General features: G+C 37.0%; 1 protein-coding gene across 2 annotated transcripts in view; it reads left to right on the top strand.

Moving 5' to 3' along the window:
* Positions 1-22,692, top strand: part of RBFOX1 (RNA binding fox-1 homolog 1) — a 295,192-nt gene that overhangs the window by 183,280 nt on the left and 89,220 nt on the right. For both annotated transcript variants that reach the window (XM_026068551.1, XM_026068560.1), the window contains 4 exons: positions 7,089-7,232; positions 10,135-10,188; positions 15,829-15,921; positions 17,560-17,620. In XM_026068551.1, coding sequence (XP_025924336.1) covers positions 7,089-7,232; positions 10,135-10,188; positions 15,829-15,921; positions 17,560-17,620 — 352 coding nt within the window. The remainder of the gene's footprint in view (positions 1-7,088; positions 7,233-10,134; positions 10,189-15,828; positions 15,922-17,559; positions 17,621-22,692) is intronic.

Below are 22,692 nucleotides of genomic sequence, written 5' to 3'. Positions count from 1 at the left end.
ATCCCATCCAGCTGGTAAGATTGAGTGGATAAGCCTTTTAGTGGGCAGCTGGAGATGCTGTGCATAGCGCTCAACTCAAGCAGCCAGGCTGTCTGCTGAGATTGCTCTTGGAATATCCTGCTGGCAAGTTTTGTGCTTGAGAGGTTCTTCTAGTTATGAATCTAGTCAGGCTGGAGACCCTGGTGGATAATGCCAGGATGGAAAGAGTCTTTGCGAATAAGTGTAAAATGAGATGTTGGGAGGAAGGAAAACAGCATGATTCTCCAATTCCTCACTGTAGAAATTGGCTTCGAGTCGGGTGAGTATTATAGTTATTTCCCAAATGTTAGAAAAAGTTGTCAGTCTCAAAGGGAAAAAAAACAGGTTAGAAAATATTCAGGTAAACTACATTATTTAGTTTGACTGCGTCTAATACACTCCTTTCCAAGGTATTTAAAGATTTAACTGATGAAATGTGTGAGCCATTAATGTCTCTCTGTTAACTCATGGAGAATGAGCAGAAGTATTGGAGAACTGGAATGGAGTAAAGAGGATGCCTGTTTTTAAAGAAGAGGGAGAGAGAAAGGCTGTTTATATAGGCTAAAGAGATGTGCTATCATCTCAGTTCAATCCTGGGAAAAGAGTGGAACAAGTATATGCGTATTGCATTTTTAAACACCTGTAGTACAAGAAGAGTAACAATTGCAGTGGATAATGGAGTCACAGTAACAATGGAGTTGTCCAAAGATACTGTCTTTTACTTCTGCAATGGCCTTGTGGACAACAGAAAAGCCTTAGATGTTATATTTCGCTTTTCATAAAGCTTTGATTCTTTTACACTTGATGTACCTAAAAGCAAGCTGAGAAATATGGTAAACATGCAACTACAGTAGGCTGGGTGCAAAGCTAGAAACTGTATTTGAGAAGTAGCTCACTATTAAAATGGGCAGATTTATTACAAGGAGTTCTGCAGGTGTTTGTGGTCACTCTGGCGTTATTCAGTGTTTTTATTAATGACCTGAATGATGGAATAGAGAGTATACCTACTAGATTTGCAACAACACCGAGCTGGGAAGGACTGTGAGTACTTTGCAGGACAGGGCTGGAGTCTGAAGTGATCTGGATAAAGTGGAGGTATGGCCTGAAAAAATAACATGCTATTCAAAAACATCAAATGCAAGGCGCTTAGGGAGGAATAACAAACTGCACAAATACAGCATGGAAAATCACCAGTTAGGGAGCAGTTCCACAAAAAAGGTCTGGGGTTAGAATGGATTACAAGTTGCACATGAATTAATCATGCTGTTGCAAAAAAAAAAAAAAAAAAAAAAAAAGGCACAGCGAGGACCACCTGAGATGTCTAACAGGAATATCTCCCGGGAATATCTGATGCAGTCCTTGTGCTTCAAGCAGCAGTGGTAAGGCCTAAGCTGAAGTGCTGTGTGCAGTACTGAACACTCTGTGAAAGAAGGAGCCGCGGCAGGTTGGAACGATGCGGAGAGGAAAGTGCAGGTGAGCAGAAACCGTCCCAGAAGGCAGCACCGGGGAGGAGGGCGTGAAAGCACTGTGGGGACGTACAGGAAAGATGGCTGAGAGGACAGCCCTAATTATTCTTCCATATGTGTGGTATATAAGAGAAGAAGTAATGGCTTTACATTCCCAGAAGAGAGAGGGAAGAGTGGGGTGGCAGGACAGCCCCGCCGGGCAGGTGGCGCGGGAGAGCCCACCCCGAGCTGCCCCTACCGTGGGGGCACACGCTGACCGTGCCTCAAAAACAGGTGACGCCAGTGAATCTTGCAACCCCTTTCCGGCCCTATGGTTTTGAGGAGAAAAGATCAGATAAAAATTCCTAATGAGTTGTCCTCGAATGCTCTCGCTCTAGAAATGAGGCCTGGCATTTCCACAGAGGCTGTAATCCACCGACCCAGCCGACCCTTTCCTGTCGCTGGTGGAAGAAGGCGGCGCTGGTATTTAGTTCCTTAATTTTGGCGCTGTAGTTTTGCCTGAGTGACTGGTTTATTTTGTCCTAAAATATGCAGTGACACAGATAGTGATATATTTAGGATGAAATTCAAGTAATTCTGACCAGGTTTTTTATTATTTACTATTCCCAAAAGTTTTGGATACATGAAAATCTTAGTGGTATTGTCTTATTTAGTATTTTGGCTGAAACAACATAAACGGTATGCATATAAAAGATAATCTCGGTTTTACAACAGCAAAATCTTTCCAGTAAGAAATGCCAGCGAGCTCTTTCTGAGCATATTTTGCACCTCCTTCTGGGCAGACTTTCCCAGCGTCACTCATGTAGCCTGGTGGTGTAACACATGCAAGAAGGCTGTGACTGACAGCAACAAAATCTGTGACTGTTTGGTGACAGTGGTGGATTTATATCTCACCGGCAAGAGCTTGGATGTGTTTTTACCCTATCTGACTGACAAGAGGTGTTTTTGACTTATCTATCTTTCCGGGAAGATACATTTCAATGAAGTGACTCATGTTGCTGAACAGCCTGGAATAGTTTTTTGGCCATGTGGATATGTGATAAATGCGTAACTATCTTTTTAATCAGTTTTCTTAGGTAAACCTGGTTATTATGCTTAAAGTTTGGAAACTTCTTCTTTAAGCTGACTGTAGTATTACTTTTTTTCAATCATTTTTCTCTGGTGAGGATTTTAGATCTACGAACAGGATGATTTCAATGTAGTTATTCAGAAGGGGCGACAGCAGATAGTTAATTCCAATTGTAAAATATTTAGAATAGTTGGTTTATGAAGTGAGATCTTTTCACGCCAAGTTAAATTCATGACTTTGATATGTGAATGTAACTGATACAGCTTAGTAGGATTGATGGTCGTATGGAAAAATCATGCAGATTATGCTGATGTTTGTGTCGTTGCTGTTTAATGATAAGGCTAAGGGGGTTGTTTATTTATTTGTTTTGCATAAAGCATACTAATTTGCTTGATTCTCATAGGAAAGGGTATTGACCACAACTTTAATGGGTCAGGACCTGTGCTGACTGCATACAGGACTGCAGGGATATAGTGAGGGTAAAGTCCTGACAGTTACCTGCTGTGGAACAGCTAGCTACATACGAGCTCCGATTGAGTTTTAAATAGCAGACATAGGTTTTCAGATCCACTTTCTTTGTCTTGTTACAATACTTTATTGGCAACAGTGGTCAGCAAGGAAAATATTCTCTTCAAATGTATTATTTATGCACAAGGTAAATTGCATTCTACTTCTTCAAGTCCACAGAGCTTTGAAACTTTCCTTCTGGGATTTTGCAAAATCCAGCCTGTGTCCTCTCTCCTCTGTGCATCTTGCATCCGTGGTGTTACTTTGAAATTTTTGAATCAGCTCCACATTGGCAGTTATCCTCTTCCAGGTTTCCTAGGCCCATGTGTAGATTTTGGATGGTAAAGCAGTTTGTAAAGACACTGTTGTAATGCAAAGCCTTTTAATACACGTTAAATATTTTAGCTCTGTTAATTCTTGCTGAGACTTTCTCAAGGAAGTTTGCAGGTATGAACTTTTGATGATAGTGAGTTTCTGAAGTTTCCAGTTTTCAGTCCTTACTGCCTGAACGCCATAAAGTTCTTGGTTGAAATTCTAAATTTCAGGTTTCTGGGGGGAAAAAAAAAAGTGTTAAAAATCAAGAACACCCAGAAAATAACACTACTAGGATTCACCCACCTCACCCATAATTTCTCTATTTTAGCATCATCTTCTGAAATCTCACTGAGTTTGTTGACGGTGTATCTGTTAAACTTCTCAGTACAAAAGCTGTTCCTAATGTTTCAGTATGCTAATATTGCAAAGTTCAACCCTTCCACTCCTTCTTTCTCATCATTTATATTAATACAATGAACAGAAATTTTTCTAATTTGCATTTATACAGTATGCTGATTGTATAATTTCTTCCTGGGGCACACTTTGTTCCTGAAGCTGAAGAGCACCTTCAGAGTTTTTTAATTCTGTTCCGATTAATCTAATTGACCTTAAATTTTTCTCGAGTGTTGTATTTCAACAATTTCCAGTCTCTTATACCCCACCTGCCTGACCACCAAATTTCCTTCTTATTTTTCTCCTTCTAAGGCCCCCAAATGGAAAATAATCTCTGTGGTGTTTTTGGATGGAACAGTTTTCTAAAATCTAAATTTTGCATCTGTGAGTTGGTTTTTAGGTATCATAGCAAGAGGTTAGCACGGAACGTGTTTCTGTCTTGTAGCAGCTGTATACCATATTTAATACTTAAATCACTAGACATTTTTAAGCATTAATTGTTAGTTCATGTAGCATTGCCTGTGTGTCAGAGAGTAGCAGAGGAAGAGATGTGGGGATACTGACTCATAGTTTTAGGTTTAAACTTAAGCTGTTCCCAGTTTCTTATTCGGATCACTTGAAAAGTCTTCTTTAGTTCATACAGTCATTTGCGTTCGTGTATGAATCGTGTCATGGGAAATGTAGGCACCACTGGTGAACTGATGCTTCTGTAGAAATGATAAGGACTTAGGCTGCTGGCTTCAGTGAGGGTGCAAGTCTGTCTGTTTTCTTCAGTAAATTCTTGCTGCTCTTGACCACATCCAACAACTGGCAGAGCCACACTATAAATTGTATTACTTCAGAAGATCCAGAGACAAATAAAGCTTCCAAATTGTTTATCTATTTATTAACAGGGATCACTTCAGTGATCCAGTTTGTTTGCCTCACCCAGTTGTATTAACTGAGTGGAAGGGAGAGAAACAGCAGCGTAGTGACGGGACATCTTGGTGAGGACAGATAAGTTGCACAGAACCTTGTCCTGAGATGGAGACCTTTACACAATGCTCTTTTGGTAAACCCTTAAATCAATGCTGCTGCTAAAAGAGCTGTCTTGCCACTCACTGATCACTCATTCCCGTTCCTGTCCTACCCTTACCCTTTCTTGCCTCCTCTGCAGGATTCCTAGCTAAGGTGTTTTGCGCCTCACTTGTTTTTTCTAATTTGTCTCGGTTTGAGAACTGATACTTTGAAGAGACTAATGACTCCAGTGAGATTTGGGCTCCTGATTCAGACATCTAAACTAGATACCAATATTTACACTTGCCAGTGCCCCCAAAGTGTAAAGCACATATTGCAGAGAGTTGCCAGTTGATAACAGGGCCAAAAATGTCTTTTTTAGAATAAACAAAGCTCTTTTAACGGACTATCTCTTACAAAGCACTGTTCAACCCTTGATCAAAAGAATCGTGCTGAAATTGTCTACTTCCATGGAGGTGCAAGTTACCTGCGTCTTGCATCTACTAAGATACTGTTGCTGTTCTGTCTTGTAATAAAACACACACACATTTGCAAATGAAATCATAACAGAATTTTGTCTGTAGTTTTTTGCCTGAGAGCAAGGATAACAACTAACACATGGATCGTACTTTCAGAATTGAAGATCTAGTTTAAATCCATATGTCTAAAAGAACTATTTTATGATCAAAAGATCCTTTAAAATCTTTCAAGAAAAATTAGCCAACTGCCAAGAGGAAAAAAACCAAAAAACTCTGTGTATTGAAACCCCGTACAACACATAGTATCGTTCTTGGAGGGTTTTTTTTGTAAAGTCATCTTGGGTCAGGAGGCATACAAGAAATAAAAGAAATTTTATTTGTTTATACTTCAAATTTGAGAAAGTTTGCATTTACTGGGGATGATCATGTTGAACTTAACTTGCTAGCATAAGTTTGTATATAGTTATCGCTAGCCTAAATAATGTATTCTATTTGAGTTCTTTTGCTTCCTTCTTAACAGGATTATTGGTACTAAAACTGTGTGGTAAGGTTTATTTTATTTAGCCATTTTTTTGTTTGTTATTTTCTTGAGAAATCAATTTGATACTAGCAGGAAATGCGAGATTTCTTGATTTTAACAAAATGAAAAAAAGACTAACTGAGCTAACATTAGAACACCAGGGAAAAATTAATATTTGGAAGATTAATGTGGTCAGAAAGGAAGAGGAAGGATAGAGAAAACAGACTAACAGCTGCAAGATGACCCTCGTAGTTTTATTCACCTATTTTCTTTCTTCTTTTTCTTTCCAAATCCTCTTTACCAGTGCAAAAGCAAGTAATAATTATGCTGGTTTTACATACCTGTGCAAAATCTTTTTCTAGTGAATGTGTGTGCTGTACACACAGTGATTAATTAGGTGCTGTACGATATCGTTAAAGAAAACAGCCAAAGAATTCCTGTAAAATACTAATAGAGCTATGGTGGTTAGTTTTACATTTCAGATGAATGACATAATTTTTTTTCCTAATCTCTGTAGGAGTTTGTAATTTCATTTGGTAAATTGTAATACACTGCAATGTGCTTCAATCAGAAGATAACGTTTTAAAACTGAGCAACCGTATCCTTCTAAGAAGTATCGTGATATGTTCTTATTTTGGTGAGAAAGAAAATCTGTAGAACTTTGTTTCTGGATTTCACTTTCATATTGGGCAACCTTCACCACTGATTATACTTTTGTTCCCTTTCGCAACTCAAGGCCTTTTCCATAATGGTGACCATTTATCTAGAGAAAATGACCCTCTAGTGCCCATTAGCACTGCTTATGAAATGGCAACTAGGAGTTGATGTGTTACCCGCCCCCTGTGTAGACGTGCCAGTGGCCTCTGAATGGGAGTACTAATCTTACGTGAAAATGTATAGATTGCTACTGCAAGTAGGCTCTTATCTGGACAAGGAGATTTGGTTTCTTTCACTGGCAAACCCTGATGAGATTAAAGAGGTTCCAACAGTCCTATAATGTAGGGAGACTATTTATTCATTATTTAAAAACTGCTAAGAAAATCTACACTGAAAATAATCTTCTTCGGATGCTCTTGGTTTATTCCAAATGCGTACTAAAAAAATCAGGGGGAAATCATCCTGTTGAGAGAGATACAGAACTGGATTTGAAAAATGAACACGCTATATCTATTTCAGCTTCTTATAGTCTTCAGTAACTTTGCTTAAATGTTTTTTAACTCCTTTTCAGTATTTTGTTTTTGAGAAATTAATCCCACAACTTTATTTAAATTAAAGAATACAGAAATACATAGTGTGCTTTACTTTATTTTGTTTTACCCCTTTAGCAGACAGATGATGCAGCACAGACCGATGGCCAGCAACAGACACAATCTTCTGAAAACACAGAAAACAAATCGCAGCCAAAACGGCTGCACGTCTCAAATATACCTTTCAGATTCCGGGATCCAGATCTTAGACAAATGTTTGGTGTAAGTACTTATTTTTGTTTGTTTTTTTGTATTTGCATTGCAATTTTATGTTATAGGCAATGTTGACAGCAGGATCTCTGAGTGAGGTTACTTAAGCATTTTCAGTGAAGATCCTCTTTTCAATTATTTATAACCAAATGCCTGATTTACCCCTCATATTTGAGAAAAGAAATTCTATTATACGTGATGTGGGTGTGTATATTCCATGTATCATGTTGTTTTGTATTTTACTAAAAAAAGCTACCTACACTGGCTTACAATATTCAATTCGCATGTGTTCCTGATGTATACATCTGGAGTTATATGCCTATATTTATTCATTTTGGAGAGCATGATGCAAAAGCAGAGCAGGGGACCCACCTCACAGAAGTGAGACATGGGCTGTGTTTAAGCACTTGAAAATCCAGGAGTAATAGGAATCCTCACCTATTTCCATTGGTTTTAGCAGGCCTGTAGGCTTCTAAAGTTTTTGCCAGTATATTTCTCTAAGTATCTCAATTTTTGCTTTTGCTCAGGCCAATAGCTGCCTTCCTGTGCATCGGCTGTGTTTCATAAGCCTCATATGTGCCATCAGTTCTAGATTCATAACTACGGAGAGATTAGGCCTGGCTTCTTCTACCCCCTCCAAGAACAGTTGGATTTATTTAGAAAAGTCTCTCAAAAATATCTAGAAATATTTCTTGATCAGATATTAGAATTCAGCTTTTAATTCTCCAAGTTAGTACTCTGATTATTCATGGTCCTCTTGCTTGTTTTTTTCTGACTCAGTAAAACTTCATTTCTCCTCTGGAAAATGTTTTACACAATGCACTATGAAATATTCCATGCCACTATCCTGCTCTTGATCTCTCATGTTTGGTTCAGATTTTTAAAGTCTTTTTGATGCCATTATATATGGGTTAAAACATTGTGATTTTCAGTATTTATTTGTATGAAATGAAGGAAATGGTCACTGGGAAAAGAATCCTGGTGTGGTGGTGGGAAACAAGGGTGATTGTGTTTTGCCATATGTGACTTGCTGTAGGTAACCTCCCCTGAATGCCTGTTTGGCAGTAACTTATGACTCATCAGCAAAATAGCAGAAGACATAATAATTAACCCTCTAGAGAAAAATATGCAAATTTATTTAAATTAAACAAACAAAAAGGATAGATTTTTATTTGAAAGTACATTAAATGAAAGTTTGGGGTGGTTTTTTTGTAAGGCTTGTAATAATTTGTAAATGAATAAAAGCTACATTTCTTTTCAGTATTCCTGTGTCTCAAAAGACCTCAAAACTGGGGAATAGCTAGAGTTCTTCAGCTTTAGAATGACTTGGTAACAGTAAACTTTTAGCTTCTGAATTGATAGAAAAATAAAATATCTGCAAGTGTGAATTTAATTAAACTTACAAAATGAAATACAATAATGCTGCATCTTGACTGTTATGCATATGGCAGATGATTTCTTTACATGGACATGAGTACAGCAGAGGAGGATTGTGTAAACTTTCAGTCAGTGTCTGCTTATAAGCTAAAATAGCGGTTAAAACATTAGTTAATTAGATGGTGAATGCAAGAACATAAAATAAGCCAAGGGAAAGCAAATGGTGGTTGATTTTCATAATCCAGTTGAAACGCTTTAAATAAGCTAGAGAAAGAATGCTGTCCTTTTTGTCCTGTTATTGTTTACTGTATCTTAAAAGACTCAAGTAAAGGCTAATTTCTACAGTTTCTTGCACTATTGATAGATTATTCTTCATTTGTCTGAATTTAATTTTGTCTTTTTATTTTAATATGTTGTGTCACTTCTTAGTGTTACCCTGCTCTTTAGAACATATTAATGACATAAAATAATAGAATAGAACATACTGAATGATATATTAAAATATCACATCACAAAATCTGCCATCTCAAAAAGTGCTCTAACTAAATATTGCCCAAGTTAAACATTTATTCACTTACTAAGACAAGTACAAGCCTTTTTCTTTGGAACAGGGACTGTGGTCCATTTTTGAATGCGTGAGCAATGCCTACAGATTGTGAGTGCTATTGTAATGTGAATAGTAATAATAGCTAGTATTATAATAAAAGTGTGGTTTTGAGAGGGGAAAAATTCCCCAACGCACAAGTAACCATTCTAGTTTCCAATGTTACACTCTAGAAAGACAAGAATCAGTTAGGAAATAGTAGATAACCCTTTTCAACTCTGCTTTGGTGGTGGAACCCATAAGCACTTACGGAGGTAATCTAGTAGCCCTGAGAGAACCTCTTTAAGGGTGGCAAGAACTCCTTGCTCCCTTGAAGCCAGTGACAAAACTCCCACTTGATTTGATCTTGTTCCTGTAGAGCTGAAGTAACTTAACTTGATAAGTTAACTTGTGACTTAACTTGTTAACTTACCTGCCCTTGGAAACAACTGCAAAAAGTCTTCAGAAACAAAGGTTCTTCAGTGGGAAGGTTGACCAGTGGGTGACAGTGTTCATGCAGCAGTTAATCCTGTTTCGTTAGTGGTGTGTTCTACACTCCAAATGAATTAACCCAGTACCATGTTAGATATGAAAAAATTGGTGATAGGAGTTGGACTGGATCACTAAGAAGTGACCTACTATATGCAAAGACTAAATAAAAAAAGAAAATTGGGACTTTCACTTCACTATGATCACAGCTAATGACAGTGTCTTCTTTGAAGGTATCACTGAATTTAAATTCAGAAGTGAATATGTGCAATGACAATGACAGTTGTAATGATGTATCCAATTTAATCATAATAGTGATTTGGTTACTCTTTCAGTTTGTCTTTTTGGGTGCTTGACTATGCTTGATTTTATGGTGCATCATTTTCTAAAACAAGCATTTGTACTATAGATGTCAGAAGTGTTGAAGTTATCTTATTTTCATGTAAATTTTCTATTTCTTTGCAGCAATTTGGTAAAATCTTAGATGTTGAAATTATTTTTAATGAGCGAGGCTCAAAGGTAAGCAGTTTAATTCACCAAAGGAATTTGATAATTTATTTAAAATAATTCATATGAGAAAAAGGAAACAACTGCACTGCTGTAACAAATCCTTCTGAGATTCCACTCTAATGGAAACACCTTTTGAGATTTCTGACGGTTTCCTAAGCAGCATGAAAATCATTGGACTCATTTTATATCTTTTAAAGGGGGTAATTTTAACTACTCCAAACTGTCATCTGCTTTATGGGAACATTGCTTTCTGCTTTCTTGATTCTTCAATGATAATTACCTTGTTTATTTTATAAAATGAGTCCATACTTACAGATATCTGTAGGCAGATCTGTATTAGTACAGGTATTTTTTTTGTATTGAAATGAAAGATGATAATGACACCTAATAACTATCCTCTTCAGTAATTAGCTGAGAAAATAGGAGATTGTTCCAGATTATTTAAGTGCAGGTGTTTTCCTCTTTAGTTAAAGCTTCAGTACACCAACCCTTTGAATACAACCTATTTTAACATTTATTTGATTAAAAGAGTTCTTACTGTATTGCAAACATTTAATTTTTTCCTGAAAATTACTGTGCCTTAAATGCATACTTTGATTTATTGGGTATTTAAGGAGTAAGCAAGCTAGAATGGCTATGCCTGCATTATCAGCATTAACTGGTGCAAAACCGGGGTCACCTTCCCAGGAGGTTTCACCTATGACATCAGCTGCATTGTAAGGGTCTGTGCATATGTCGTATGCATGGGGTATCTTTTTCCTCTTCATCCCATGTCAGACGCGCTATATGTTTCTCCACTTATGCATCAGTCTTGTTGTAACTCTTACACTTGATTTATTGTTAATGATGGAATTCTTTTCCTGTTATACCATAATCTGTCATCTCTTAAGCTAAATCAGATATGTCATAATTCTCTCTCATATCAGATACGTTTTAATTCTTCTGTTAATCTTTCTCTTAATGTGCTAACATTTAAATTATAAATTTAAAGCCGTCACCTTTTTCTCATATAGAATGAGTCAAATGTCATGGTTTATTTCTAAAATTATTCTGATGTTCATTAATCGATATCCTTCCCTGCTGGGCCACATCCAGTTGAAACATCTACTGCTTTTTCAGTAAAACAGCCGATATGTACAGAATTTGGTGTTTCAGAAGGTGGCTTGTTCAAACTGGCTGAAATCTGCTATTCTAGCTGCAATCTATTATATTAAATTATGGCTGTTCAATGGGTTTTGTGAGGGAAGTTTTGTCCAGCTGTGTCCAACACCTAAGCTGACTCTAAGTACACTACTGAAGATGCTTAATAGCAGTTCTGCAGTGCATCTCTTAGCTCGTGTACTTTGCTTCTCATCTTGCTTAGAGTTAGTTCAAGGCTATCTACATAGTATTTTGTTTTGCAAATGTCCTCTGAATTCTCTACATAAAAAATAAAACAGGGTTAGGAATAAGAGAGCTTTTTCTGATAATTTCATGTCCATTCTGTGGGACTTAATATGCAACAGGTTATGGTCCCATTCTTAGCAGTGCTTATCTATGTTTTTATAAAACAGTAATCCCACTGGAACTGAAAGGACTACTAAATGGTCTCAAACTGAGTACAGGTAAAGAAGTTTGCAGGCCCAAAATCTAAATTTGTTTCTGGCTGCAGTTTGGCATAAAAGCATTTTAGGTCTTAAGATTTTATGTTTCTCTTTATTCATTTCTTTAGATTTCAATAATTAATGCTTAAAAAGTTTAAACATTAAAAAAGTTTAGATGTTTAAAAGATTCCTACAAAAACAGCAATAGTAAGCTCATTTCCATACTGTAATAGTTAAGAAAAATGGAATTGTGGAGTTTAAAAATCATAACTGTGCAGCATCAACATAAAGTGTAAAAAATTTTTGAAAAGGGAGGCTTCCTGTTTAAAAAAAAGTTTCATGCAAAAATACAAGTTTCATACTACAAGTTCTGCTATTTAGGGGCCTAACACACAGTCACTGGTGAAGCTTTTATGTAAAGTAAATACGATATTCTAATAATAAAAATAATTAAGGTAACTTTGCTGGAATTGTATGGCAACATTGATCACTCTTGGAACTGTTCTTTTTATGAAGAATTCAAGAAGTTCAGTATTGTTTTAGTCTAGGTCTTTCTTACAACCTGTTTAAATAAATGAGGCTTACCTTTCCTGATTGACAAAGTTTGTTGATTAAAAGATCATAAAAACTGCTGGTAATGCTGTTAACAAGCATATAAAATCGCTTTTTAGATTGAGCTAGAAATTGAGCCTGGTTATTTCTGTATGTGGCAAGCTGCAAGGGTTTTTAGGTTGAAACACACTGGAAGATGTGGAAGAGCTGTTGAAGGCTAAAAAAGAATAACTGGGTGCTGCCTAAGCAGCTGCTGCTTTGTAGAAACTGCCAGAGCTGACTTCTGTTTCGTTACCCACAGAAAACTTCAGTGCTCCGAGGCGGCGAACTCGGAAAGGATAAGCTTTTAGCACTCGTCTTGGAAGGACGATTCAACAGGACGCTTCCATTCCCGTGCTCATTGCAGCGCCACGCTGCTGTCTGAGCGCTGAATGTGCTTCCGTAGCTAACGTGCCCAGCTCAGGGCTTCAGCGGCTCTGCACGGAGCTGCAAATTGATTCTGTCCCTCGGGCATGATTGCAAGGCTGCAAAGATAACCTTCTGCTTTAGAGAAGTAAAAGATACAGAAACATCAACAAATACCATGGGTTTTTTTTCAGTTTTAAATTGATGCTCTACACAACTACATATTGCATATATACTAGCATAAATCTATAGGTGTATATGCATTAATATGTGTTTAATATACATTATTATCGAGATCCATTTATTCAAATAACAAAACTTCCAAACCTTCCAATGTACAAACTTGTCTATTATTAAATAACTTGACAGACTTTTAAAAATAGCATGTAAAATTTACATTATAGGTGAAAAAATACATAGTATAAACCAAGGTAACTGTTGAATCAACTGCATGTAAAATACACTTTGTTTTAGTGTAGATACCTTTAGTTAAATATGTGATGAATGAACCTATGTTCTGTGACTGTTTCTCTGTTAGATAGGTAAACTTAAACATTTACATAAATAAGAGCTTCATTTAAATAGTGTTAATTATGGGAATAAGTAAAACATAATAAATAAAATTACAATGGCTTTCTTTTCAGAATCTTTGAAGTTCCTGTCTTATCTTGGCTTGTGACTCTATTTTGTATCTTTTTCTAATTTTTAAAATATAATTAGGTTTTTATCTTTCACTTCAATTGCTTGAAAAAAACTAGCTCGCAGTGCTCTGAGCAAATAAGGCTGATTCAAAATTTTGGCTAAAAAGCTTCCTCCAAACTTTCACTTCTTGCAGTTCTGCCAGTTGTTCAGCAGTGAGGAGAGAGGTGAACAAAGGGATTTGGGGGAATTCACGCTGTTGCATGAACCGAGGGTCATTGCATCGACCACTGCAGTGATGGTTTCTGCCATGGAATTCTCCTGGTGGCATCTTAAATTATGAGCTTTTTTACAGAGCTATTAAAAAATGGGGGGGTTGAGGAAGCAATGAAAGGGGAAATAAAAGTTTAAAGTGAGAGTGTTGTATAAGAAAGGCCAGTGCAGGCCCTTAAAATGGAGGGATTAATATTGAGAAAGGGAATTTACTTTCTCTGGCACATTCCTGGTGCTTTGGGGACAGGAGAATTACGTGCTCATGTCTTGTTACATGGTTTTGTGGTGGGAGGAGTGGGGGAAATGTTAGGAATCAGGTTGGCTGAGAATGGTTTCAGTTAAAAGTGGAAGTGCTAGCTGAGCTTTTTTGAGCTCAGGGTTCAGCATGACATTAAAAGAAAAAAAAAAAGCAACATATAGTAGGTTTAAACAAAATACTTTGAAGAGGATGAAAAACAAACCACTACTGTATAAAAAATCTCCATGTTACAAACCAGCATAATAAATGTGTTCTTTGAACAGGTAAATAACCCAAATAACCTGTGTTTTAAAGATCAACCCTGATAGTTTCTCAACATTTTTTGTCTGTGAATTGATTTTGTGGTTGGTATCCATGGTTATTCTCAATGCTTGGTGTTAGTACTTACTTTTGCTTTAGTTTTGTATTTGGTCTTTTCTCTGTCTAAAATATATAAAGACCTTCCCTCACCCCTGCCCAAAAAGCACAATTTTAGTAGCCTTTGAGTCGCTCTCCTTGATCTCCGGTCCTTTTTTTTTTTTTTTTTTTTGCCGTCACTGTATACTTACATTTTGTATCCACTGTATACATAATGGGTAGAACTGCAGAGAGCAGATGGCAGAACTGGTTGAATCCTGAACACAAAATTTAACGAATGGACTGGAAAATGAGGAGGGTGAAAGGATGGATAAAGCTTGGTGAGACACGATGCATTGGCTCATTGTTGGAGCACAGACCAAAACAAAGCTTTCGTTCACGGTTCAGGCGAAAGGAACAGCAAGGAGAAGGTTGGAGTAGGACTTCCAAGATGTGCAGCAGTGCCTATTCTTTATAAAGCAGCCACATACAATTTGTAAATGTTTTTCGTTATGAAGCACCAAGGATGATCGAAGCTCATTTGTTGGGGTAAATTCGGAAAGCATCCAAAGGCATTGTAGTGGCAACATAAGAGCTATTTCAAAGGGTTGGTGTATGTTCTTAAAATGTTTTTTTTTAATGTTTGCCTTTTAAAATATGTACAATTACAAGCAGTGTTTAGTTTAGCACAAAAAAAAAGAGTGTTAGTAGGATTGGAAAAGGTAGTTTAGCCTCGTATTATAAAGTGAAGTATTTGGCACAGTCAGAATTTCACGTTAGTCAAGTGTTCTCCTGTCCCACTAGCATGGGATTCTGGAGCTTTAACAGTTGCATGTGCTATATGTGAAAAGTACTGTACATAATTAATAAATGAACCAGTTAAACTTACTCAAAATGTTTGCATTTTTATTCCTTTATCAGAGTTTCTTTTTCTATTCACATCATGTGATTTTATTTGATCTTGTTAATACAAGAAAGTTTATACTTAGTTCTAAAAGTACTTTTGTTTTGTTGGTGGTTTTCTTTTCTTTTTTTCTTTTGTAAAAAATAAGTAAAGGCTGTATAGTTTGACAAAAGTTTAAGTTACCCTAGTGTTGCATGGGAACAATGTTTCTTATGATCACAACAGCATGATTAAGTAGGCAATGTTTTAGAGTATATTGACATTAAGTGTTGAATTTTGTGCACATGTTTTTTATTTTGTTGAGATATCTGCATGTCATAAAATTGTGGTTCATTTTCTTTTCTCATTATTTCATTTTTTTCTATGTGAAGACACTGTAATTTATTTTAATTTCATTTTCTTATCGTTAGATTTATTTTCCTCTGTAGTGACATGTAGAAAGGTATTTTTGGTATCATTCTTTGAATTCTTCCGAGGGTATTATCTAACTGATGACAGAGAAAAAAATTTGTTCACATTTGTCGCTTATTTATTGCACATCTCAATACAATTATAATTTTTCTAATTTGCATGTTACAGAAATGAAGCAAGGACAAGAGAATATTAAATTAAAGAGAGAGAACATAAGCAAACAAGTGGTCATTGACTGAAATAATAATGTGCATGTTGTTTTCCCCCCTTCTCCCTCCTGCATGCAGGGATTTGGTTTCGTAACTTTCGAAAATAGTGCTGATGCGGACAGGGCGAGGGAGAAATTACACGGCACCGTGGTAGAGGGCCGTAAAATCGAGGTGCATGTTCAAAATATTTTCCTTTTCATCTTTTTTATAAATGTCTGCTTCACTCTCATTTGTTGTTTCAGATGCATCATTGGTGTCTTCTGTGTGCTCCCCTTTCCCCTTCCCATTGTTTATATATATATTTATATATAAAGAGAGAGAATCTGGCCTTACTTGGGTTTTTTATTATTATTTCTTTTGTAATTATTATTATTATTATTATCATTATTGCTGAAAGGTGGATGACAGAATTGAAAAAAAAATGAAAGCTTTAATATTTTGAAGTTATTATTTTGAATGTTTTGTAAATCAATGGGTGCAGTAGATTCCAAAAACCAGCCAACAAAAAAAAAAAGAAATTGAGAACAAAAAAAATGTGTGACAGACAAAACACAAACAAAAGGTTGTTTTTTTTTTTTGCTGCAGGGTTGATGCGGGATCCACAGTGGCTTTCAAAAAATTCAGATTGGGAAAGAAGCATCCAAAAGATGTACAAGAAAAAGAAACAAAGCCAGACTAGAGACCGACCAATTTTAACATTGCATTTTTAACGTAACCATCAGGCTACTTTGGCTGGATGGCCTGAGCCATTCATATCTATTCAAAAAACAGCACAAATGCGTTTTTGGTACCACTGGATCCCCTTCAATACTGCCTCAGTCGTATTTGTTAGAATAAAAAAATACCAATTGAAAATGCTGTCGTCTTTTGAGTAAGATGTTGCATATTTTGCCTTTTCATTTTCCCCCTTCGACGGTAGCGCTTAGGGCCCTCACCAAACTCTCAGTAACCATGGTAACTGTATACATACCCATGCTGGCGATGGTGCTGAATGGTAAGTGGAGAAGTCCATCTGCCGTTTCACGTATTTAGCGCTGATATACCACGTGAATTTTTTTGACTTGTTGTATTAAGTTTTCTTGATGCTACATTTTTTTCTATATTGGTACGCCTGTAATTGAGTGTACGTTTTAAGCAAGCCTGGGAGGCACTGATTGGATTGAGGATATGACTTCGTGCACATCTTACTCAGATTGTTAACTCCATATTGTGTTAAATAATGCACCCTCTTTTTATCCTTTTGTTAGCTGTGATTTTAAAGCTTGAATGATTTTGTTAATTCTTGCAATGAAAAAGGCTCTTGTTCCAAGTGTTGAATGCTAGATGTTGCTTTTCCAATGGTACTTCTCTTCTGAAGGGTTATGTTGCACACTGCTAAAATTCGTTTGTCCCTTTTTTTGACATTTTCTTTGTTTCCTTGTACCTTGTCTCTTTCCCCTCTACTCCACTGCATGTTCCTTCATATAAACTTTTTTTTCTGTTTTGAATATTTATTGTATCAGTGTTATCATGGAATACAAGCATGCTCTTAAGTCTTAAATTCTGCAGTACCTTTTAATTTGCTTTTAATGTCTTTTTATTAAAGTTTAAATGATATGATGTTGCTTTATTGAAATGATTTGTAAGTTAAAATGGTTATGAAAGTAAATGTAATTATAAATAGTATGATTTTGTTATGCACCTGTTGCCTTCTATAAATTAAATTGCATTTTATTTTTTACATGACTAATAGCAGTAATAATGCATGCATTTAATAGTACCATGGTCCCTCCCTGTAACCCTTTCTAATTCAGTGTTCTATGTGCTTAGGTAAATAATGCAACAGCACGTGTAATGACAAATAAAAAGACCGTCAACCCTTACACGAATGGTAAGTGCATGCGATCTCAGCACTTTGTTCTGATGTCAGTGCATGTAAAACCTCATCCCTCTGCCTGACGGGAGCGAACTCCTGCGCCGACGAAGTGTCGCAGTCCTGCAGCTCTCCTTGGGCTCAGGGTCTGTCCGGGGGCCCCGTCCGGAAACTTGTTACGGATGGGCGCCGTTTCTGTTTGCGCAGAGCTCGGCTAGTTCACAGCCACGGGGACGTAGCACGCAGCATTTTGCTAGATCGGAATCTGGGTGTTTAACCGTGCTGGCTTTTGGATAGGAGAATACACCTGGTAGGAAAGCAGTATTCTCGTCCAGCTTGGTGCAGTGTTAGCGTTGCGATGAATGAGCTAATCATAGGATTCAATTTTCCTTGGGTGATAGAGGTAGGGAGGCCAGTAAGAGGAATGCCTCTGTCAGCCATGAGATGCTTCTTAGCACTGAGACACACATTTAGCTGAAGATTATTTTCTGTGTTTTCCTTCTGCAATTTTTTTAAGGGTAAAGGGCAAACTAAAACTGGAGGCTGTTTCCAGTATTTTTCCATGGAAAAATCTAAATTCCAAGTTACCTAGAAGTTATAATTCTAGTATTGACCTAGCATACTAGTATAAAGTTATACAATAGTGATAGAAAAGTCATCTATAGATATTTGAGAGGTTTGGAGACAATCGGTTTTAAAAATATTTCCTTTGGCAGTGTTTAATTACTCGTTCAAGAAGTCATTCGTGTTCGCTAGTTCAGAAAATTCTAACAAGCTCCTAACTCAACAACTTCAAACAATAACATAAGTTGAAGTTAATGGCAATTATGTTTTCCAGTTTTACTAGACCGTGTAGCTGTAACCACTTGCTTTCCAATTTAATTTCATTTTCCTATACAGTAGAAAGCAGATGAAATCTGCACATACATCAGGAATGGTTTCCACAGCTAGCTGAGACTCTTTTTGGTTTTGAAATATAATGGCCTTATTTTCTATGTTTGGGCGCTCATTAATGAGGTTTTAGTAAAAACTAGGGCAAACAGTGGCATTATTTTTTAATGAATGAGTCATAGTCTTTTTCCTACCATAGTGAAAAATAAAATAAAGTGACTGTCTTCAATCTGACATGTGATTATTGAGCTGGTTAAAGTGATGTGGAGAAGACTAGTCTGAAATTCCTCATGCTTTCTCAGGAGCTGTTTTCTTTCTCATTTTGTATGTAAATACATATACGTGCCAAATGATGCAGGTGGGAAAATCTCCTTCACCGTGACTGGCTTTAAAACATGAAATCTCAGTGAATCTAACCAAAGAGCCACACAGCTTGACCTGATCACATAATAATATTTTGTTGCAGAAAGAAGTTAAATTAATTTGTTTGCATGTGATAATGTCAATTTGCCTGTTACATTGTAATGATAAAAGGATAAAAGTAGTTTTGTTAAAAATGATGATGTATGCGTTTGCGTGCATATTATCCTAAGGGTACAGAACTGTTACATGTATCGAGTAACACATCCAAAGATGAAGGAAGGGAGTGCTGGAAACAGAAGTGTGAGATTTCAGGAATCTGGTTATTTTAGGGGGAGGTGCCCTGTGTCCTGCATCGCAGGCATTACTTGGCTCGTACGTTGTCATTTCCTAATATCCGAAAGACAGAACGATGCTAATCTGCTGTTCAAAGTGTTTGCCACTTGAAGCGTTTCGTGTCTGTCATTTTCCACCCTGTTCCACCTGGGCGGGATGTCACTAGTAGCAGGAAACGCCCGGTTCAGTGCATAAAACCCAGCCTTTGGGTCTGTGAATCCATACGTCCAAGGGGCTGCGCGAGGGATGATCTTTTGCACACCGTTTGATGGTTATCTGCCAAGGCAAACGCCGGTTCATCCATTTGGATCTTCTCAGGTTTTTTGATGCCTGAGATCCCCCAAAGTAAACACTCAGAGACGATCCTGTTCTCCTAGCGCAGTCATTACAATCGACAAGGAATGAAGTGTAGATGGCAATGTGCTCCATTTAGTTTAATCAGTGTTTCTGTTATCAGTCATCTTGACATTGTACGATTCTAGTTCTTTATCATTTTGTCAGAAATTAACCAGTGCTGTAGGTGATTATTAAAGATCAGTGCTGTCTAAAGTAAAGGTCCCTTCTTTTAAATAAAATAGAAGGCTATATTTTTCTGTACTCAAGAATATTAACATTTGAAAGATGCTTCTTACAACATGTAGCCTGGAATTTTTATTTGTATATGTATCTGTTTAGACCCGCTTCTTTTTTAATACATGGCTTGATTTTTAAGTGTATTTTGTGACTGGCATGTTGTTGACAGGTATGCAAAACATAGCCGGGGCACATGCAGCACTGTTGTGTTATATGAAACAGGCCTTATATCAGGCCTTAATGTTTATTATAATTTAAAAATTAGTTACATTGTGTTTTGTCTTTCATTCTTCAGTGTTGCTGGTTGTTGATAACAGGGCTCATACTGTAAATACAATTGCAAAACCAAGCAGATTTTAAAACAGAAAAACATAGATTTTTTTTTTTTAATACATGCAGCTTTATTTAGATAAGTGGTTTGCTTTTATGTACTAGATGGTTTTCAAAATAAATTTGCTTTCCATGGGCTGTGGATGATTTCTGAAATGAGTAGTTAATAAATGTCCAGTTGCTAGCAGAGCTTTTTTCCTGTAAGGTTTTTATTAGAGAAGATGATTTTGATAGCTGACCTCGTGTGTTTCGAAAATATGTCTGGGTTTTTGCTGTAGTTCTGCTTGTTTGGCAAAAATATTTCTGAGACATTTTTAGAGGTTCCAAACTATCCTGCCCCCATTTAGTCCAGGAAAATCAAATTATATACTCTCCAATGTAGATTTCTTTCTTGTTCGGAAGGCCATGTTACAAGTCGGAATGCGTGTCCGGTGTAGTGGGGAATAGAGAATTATGCCTAAGTAGCATAAGAGAACCTGAGCAACGAATGGGGAATGTGAAACAGAGGTCACTAGAGGGATAAATATGTTTTAAAGTTCATACTTGCAGTGCCTTGAACTTGAGCCTTCTACTGATCTAAACTCAGAGATTCAAAATCACAGCTAGTGACTATTACCAGAGGTGAATTTGCTCCCTTTTCCCTTTCCTGCCTGCTCTGTGCACAAATGGGAAGAAGGCAAATGGTGTCATAGATCTTCCTTCCCACCAAAGTATTCCTCATGGCTATGTATGCCAGGTCTGGCCCAGGAAGCGAAAATAATCCTTTCTACATTGCCATGTCCCACACTCCACCAAAGCTTGTTTACGCTCTACACGATGCAATTATTCCCTTCCCTTTAGCACACTTAATGTGTATGTCTTTAGATGAATATATGGGGTTGGTTTTGGGGGGGAGGGCAGGGGAGTGTTTGTTTCTCTGTATGTCTTTTAAGTTTTGAGCTTTTACAGTTTCGACTTGAGGAGATTAATATTGTGACAGTAAGACAAATGCACAAAATCACACCCACTGCAGCAATTTGCCTCCTCCGACTGCTGAAGCGGGGTTACCTGGCAGTCGCTTACTCCCATGCTTCAGCACCCATCACACTTGAATAACCCGCACAGTTATGGGCCAGCGCATATGTCACCGACAAGACAAAGTTAGGTTTAATTACTGTTATTTTCATGATGAGTGAAGTATTACCTATATAAGCTTCAAAAAGTTAGGTGATACAGCCATCAGAGTAAAAGCGGTAAGGAACTGAAATATGAGAGTGACTTTCATCAGTCTGCATCTTCCAAGGTTTTTCTTTCTCTCGGGCAAATCGTGGCACTGTAAGCTTCTTTGACAGCAAAAGCTGACAGATCTCAAATTTGGTCATTCATTTTGGACTGCATTGATCAGAGATCTTTGAGGAAGTAGTGAGTTTGAAATATTTAGTAAGATACAGAAAGTTAGAGTTTCACTGAAAGTCTAAATATTTGGATGATTTTACGTCACAAGAAACTTGGCTGAGAATATTTGATGTACTATGACATTCCCAAATATAAACCTGTAGTTCTTAAAATTAAAGAAGCCAAGTAAAAATCCTATGATACTTTGTGAAGGGAAGTCATTTTACCCCTTCTTTGTTGGCCATTTTCCAGCTTCTATAATTATCTTTCAGGTATGTAAAGCAACCACAATTACTTCTGAGGAGCAGATTGCATACAGTGTTGTTCTTTACTCTGGACTTATTAATGAGTTGTATTTTTAGAACATCCATCATCTCTGTTGATCATTTAATTACTGGTAAACAGTTACAGTGCATCAGATACAGATAGCAATATTCTTAAGGATAGGTATAGAGTTTTCTTTTGTGTTATTACTGAGGTTTTATGTTACGTTTTTTCAGTCTTATAATGAATTAAGGTCTTAGAGTCTTTTACTGTGCTTTCACGTTGCATGCTATGGCCAAGGCAGAAAAAAGCCTCAATACAGTTTGCATTTAAATTCTTCTGAACTGCAGTCTTGATTTTGGATTTTAAAAACCCTCGCTCCCCTGTCTTGATTGTATGGAGCTGTTTTGCTTCCAGCAGCATAGTTGTATAATCTATTTAAAGTACCCTTGTTCTTGAGTTTACAGGATGCTTTTGCTCAGAATTTTTTCTTTATTTCCACTTGAAACAGTGCTTCCCACCCCTCTGTTTCACGTTCACTTTTGGAAAACCCCTAGTTTTTTCAGTCCTGGCAGTTCACATCAGCCACTTTGCAAATTGACAAATAATTGATCGACCACTGAAAAAAAAGGAAAAAAAAGTTCTGTGGAGTTTGGGGAGTGGATCTACTTGTGACTGTGCAAAACATAACGATAATTAGTGATTTATCAGAGCTAGGAACACTAAAGAGTTTGCCGTGTCTCCTCCTGCTGTTCTCCTTTCCCTTCGGTTCCTCCAGCGCTGTTGTCTTTAACATCACGTATCCTTTGAACATAGGCCGTGCTTCCGCAGCGAGCCTCTGTACTCCAGGTTTACCTGGAAGAACTGCATCAGGTGTAAGGAGACGAGCGATTCTTTGGAGTTTGCCAGAACACATGAAAATGAATTTGTATTCATTCCGTGTTTTTGTACGGGTTTTATGC

The sequence above is a fragment of the Apteryx rowi genome, unplaced genomic scaffold (assembly GCF_003343035.1).
Source record: "Apteryx rowi isolate R43461 unplaced genomic scaffold, aptRow1 scaffold_105, whole genome shotgun sequence".
NCBI lineage: Eukaryota > Metazoa > Chordata > Aves > Apterygiformes > Apterygidae > Apteryx > Apteryx rowi.
This window is presented reverse-complemented; position numbering and strand designations above follow the sequence as displayed.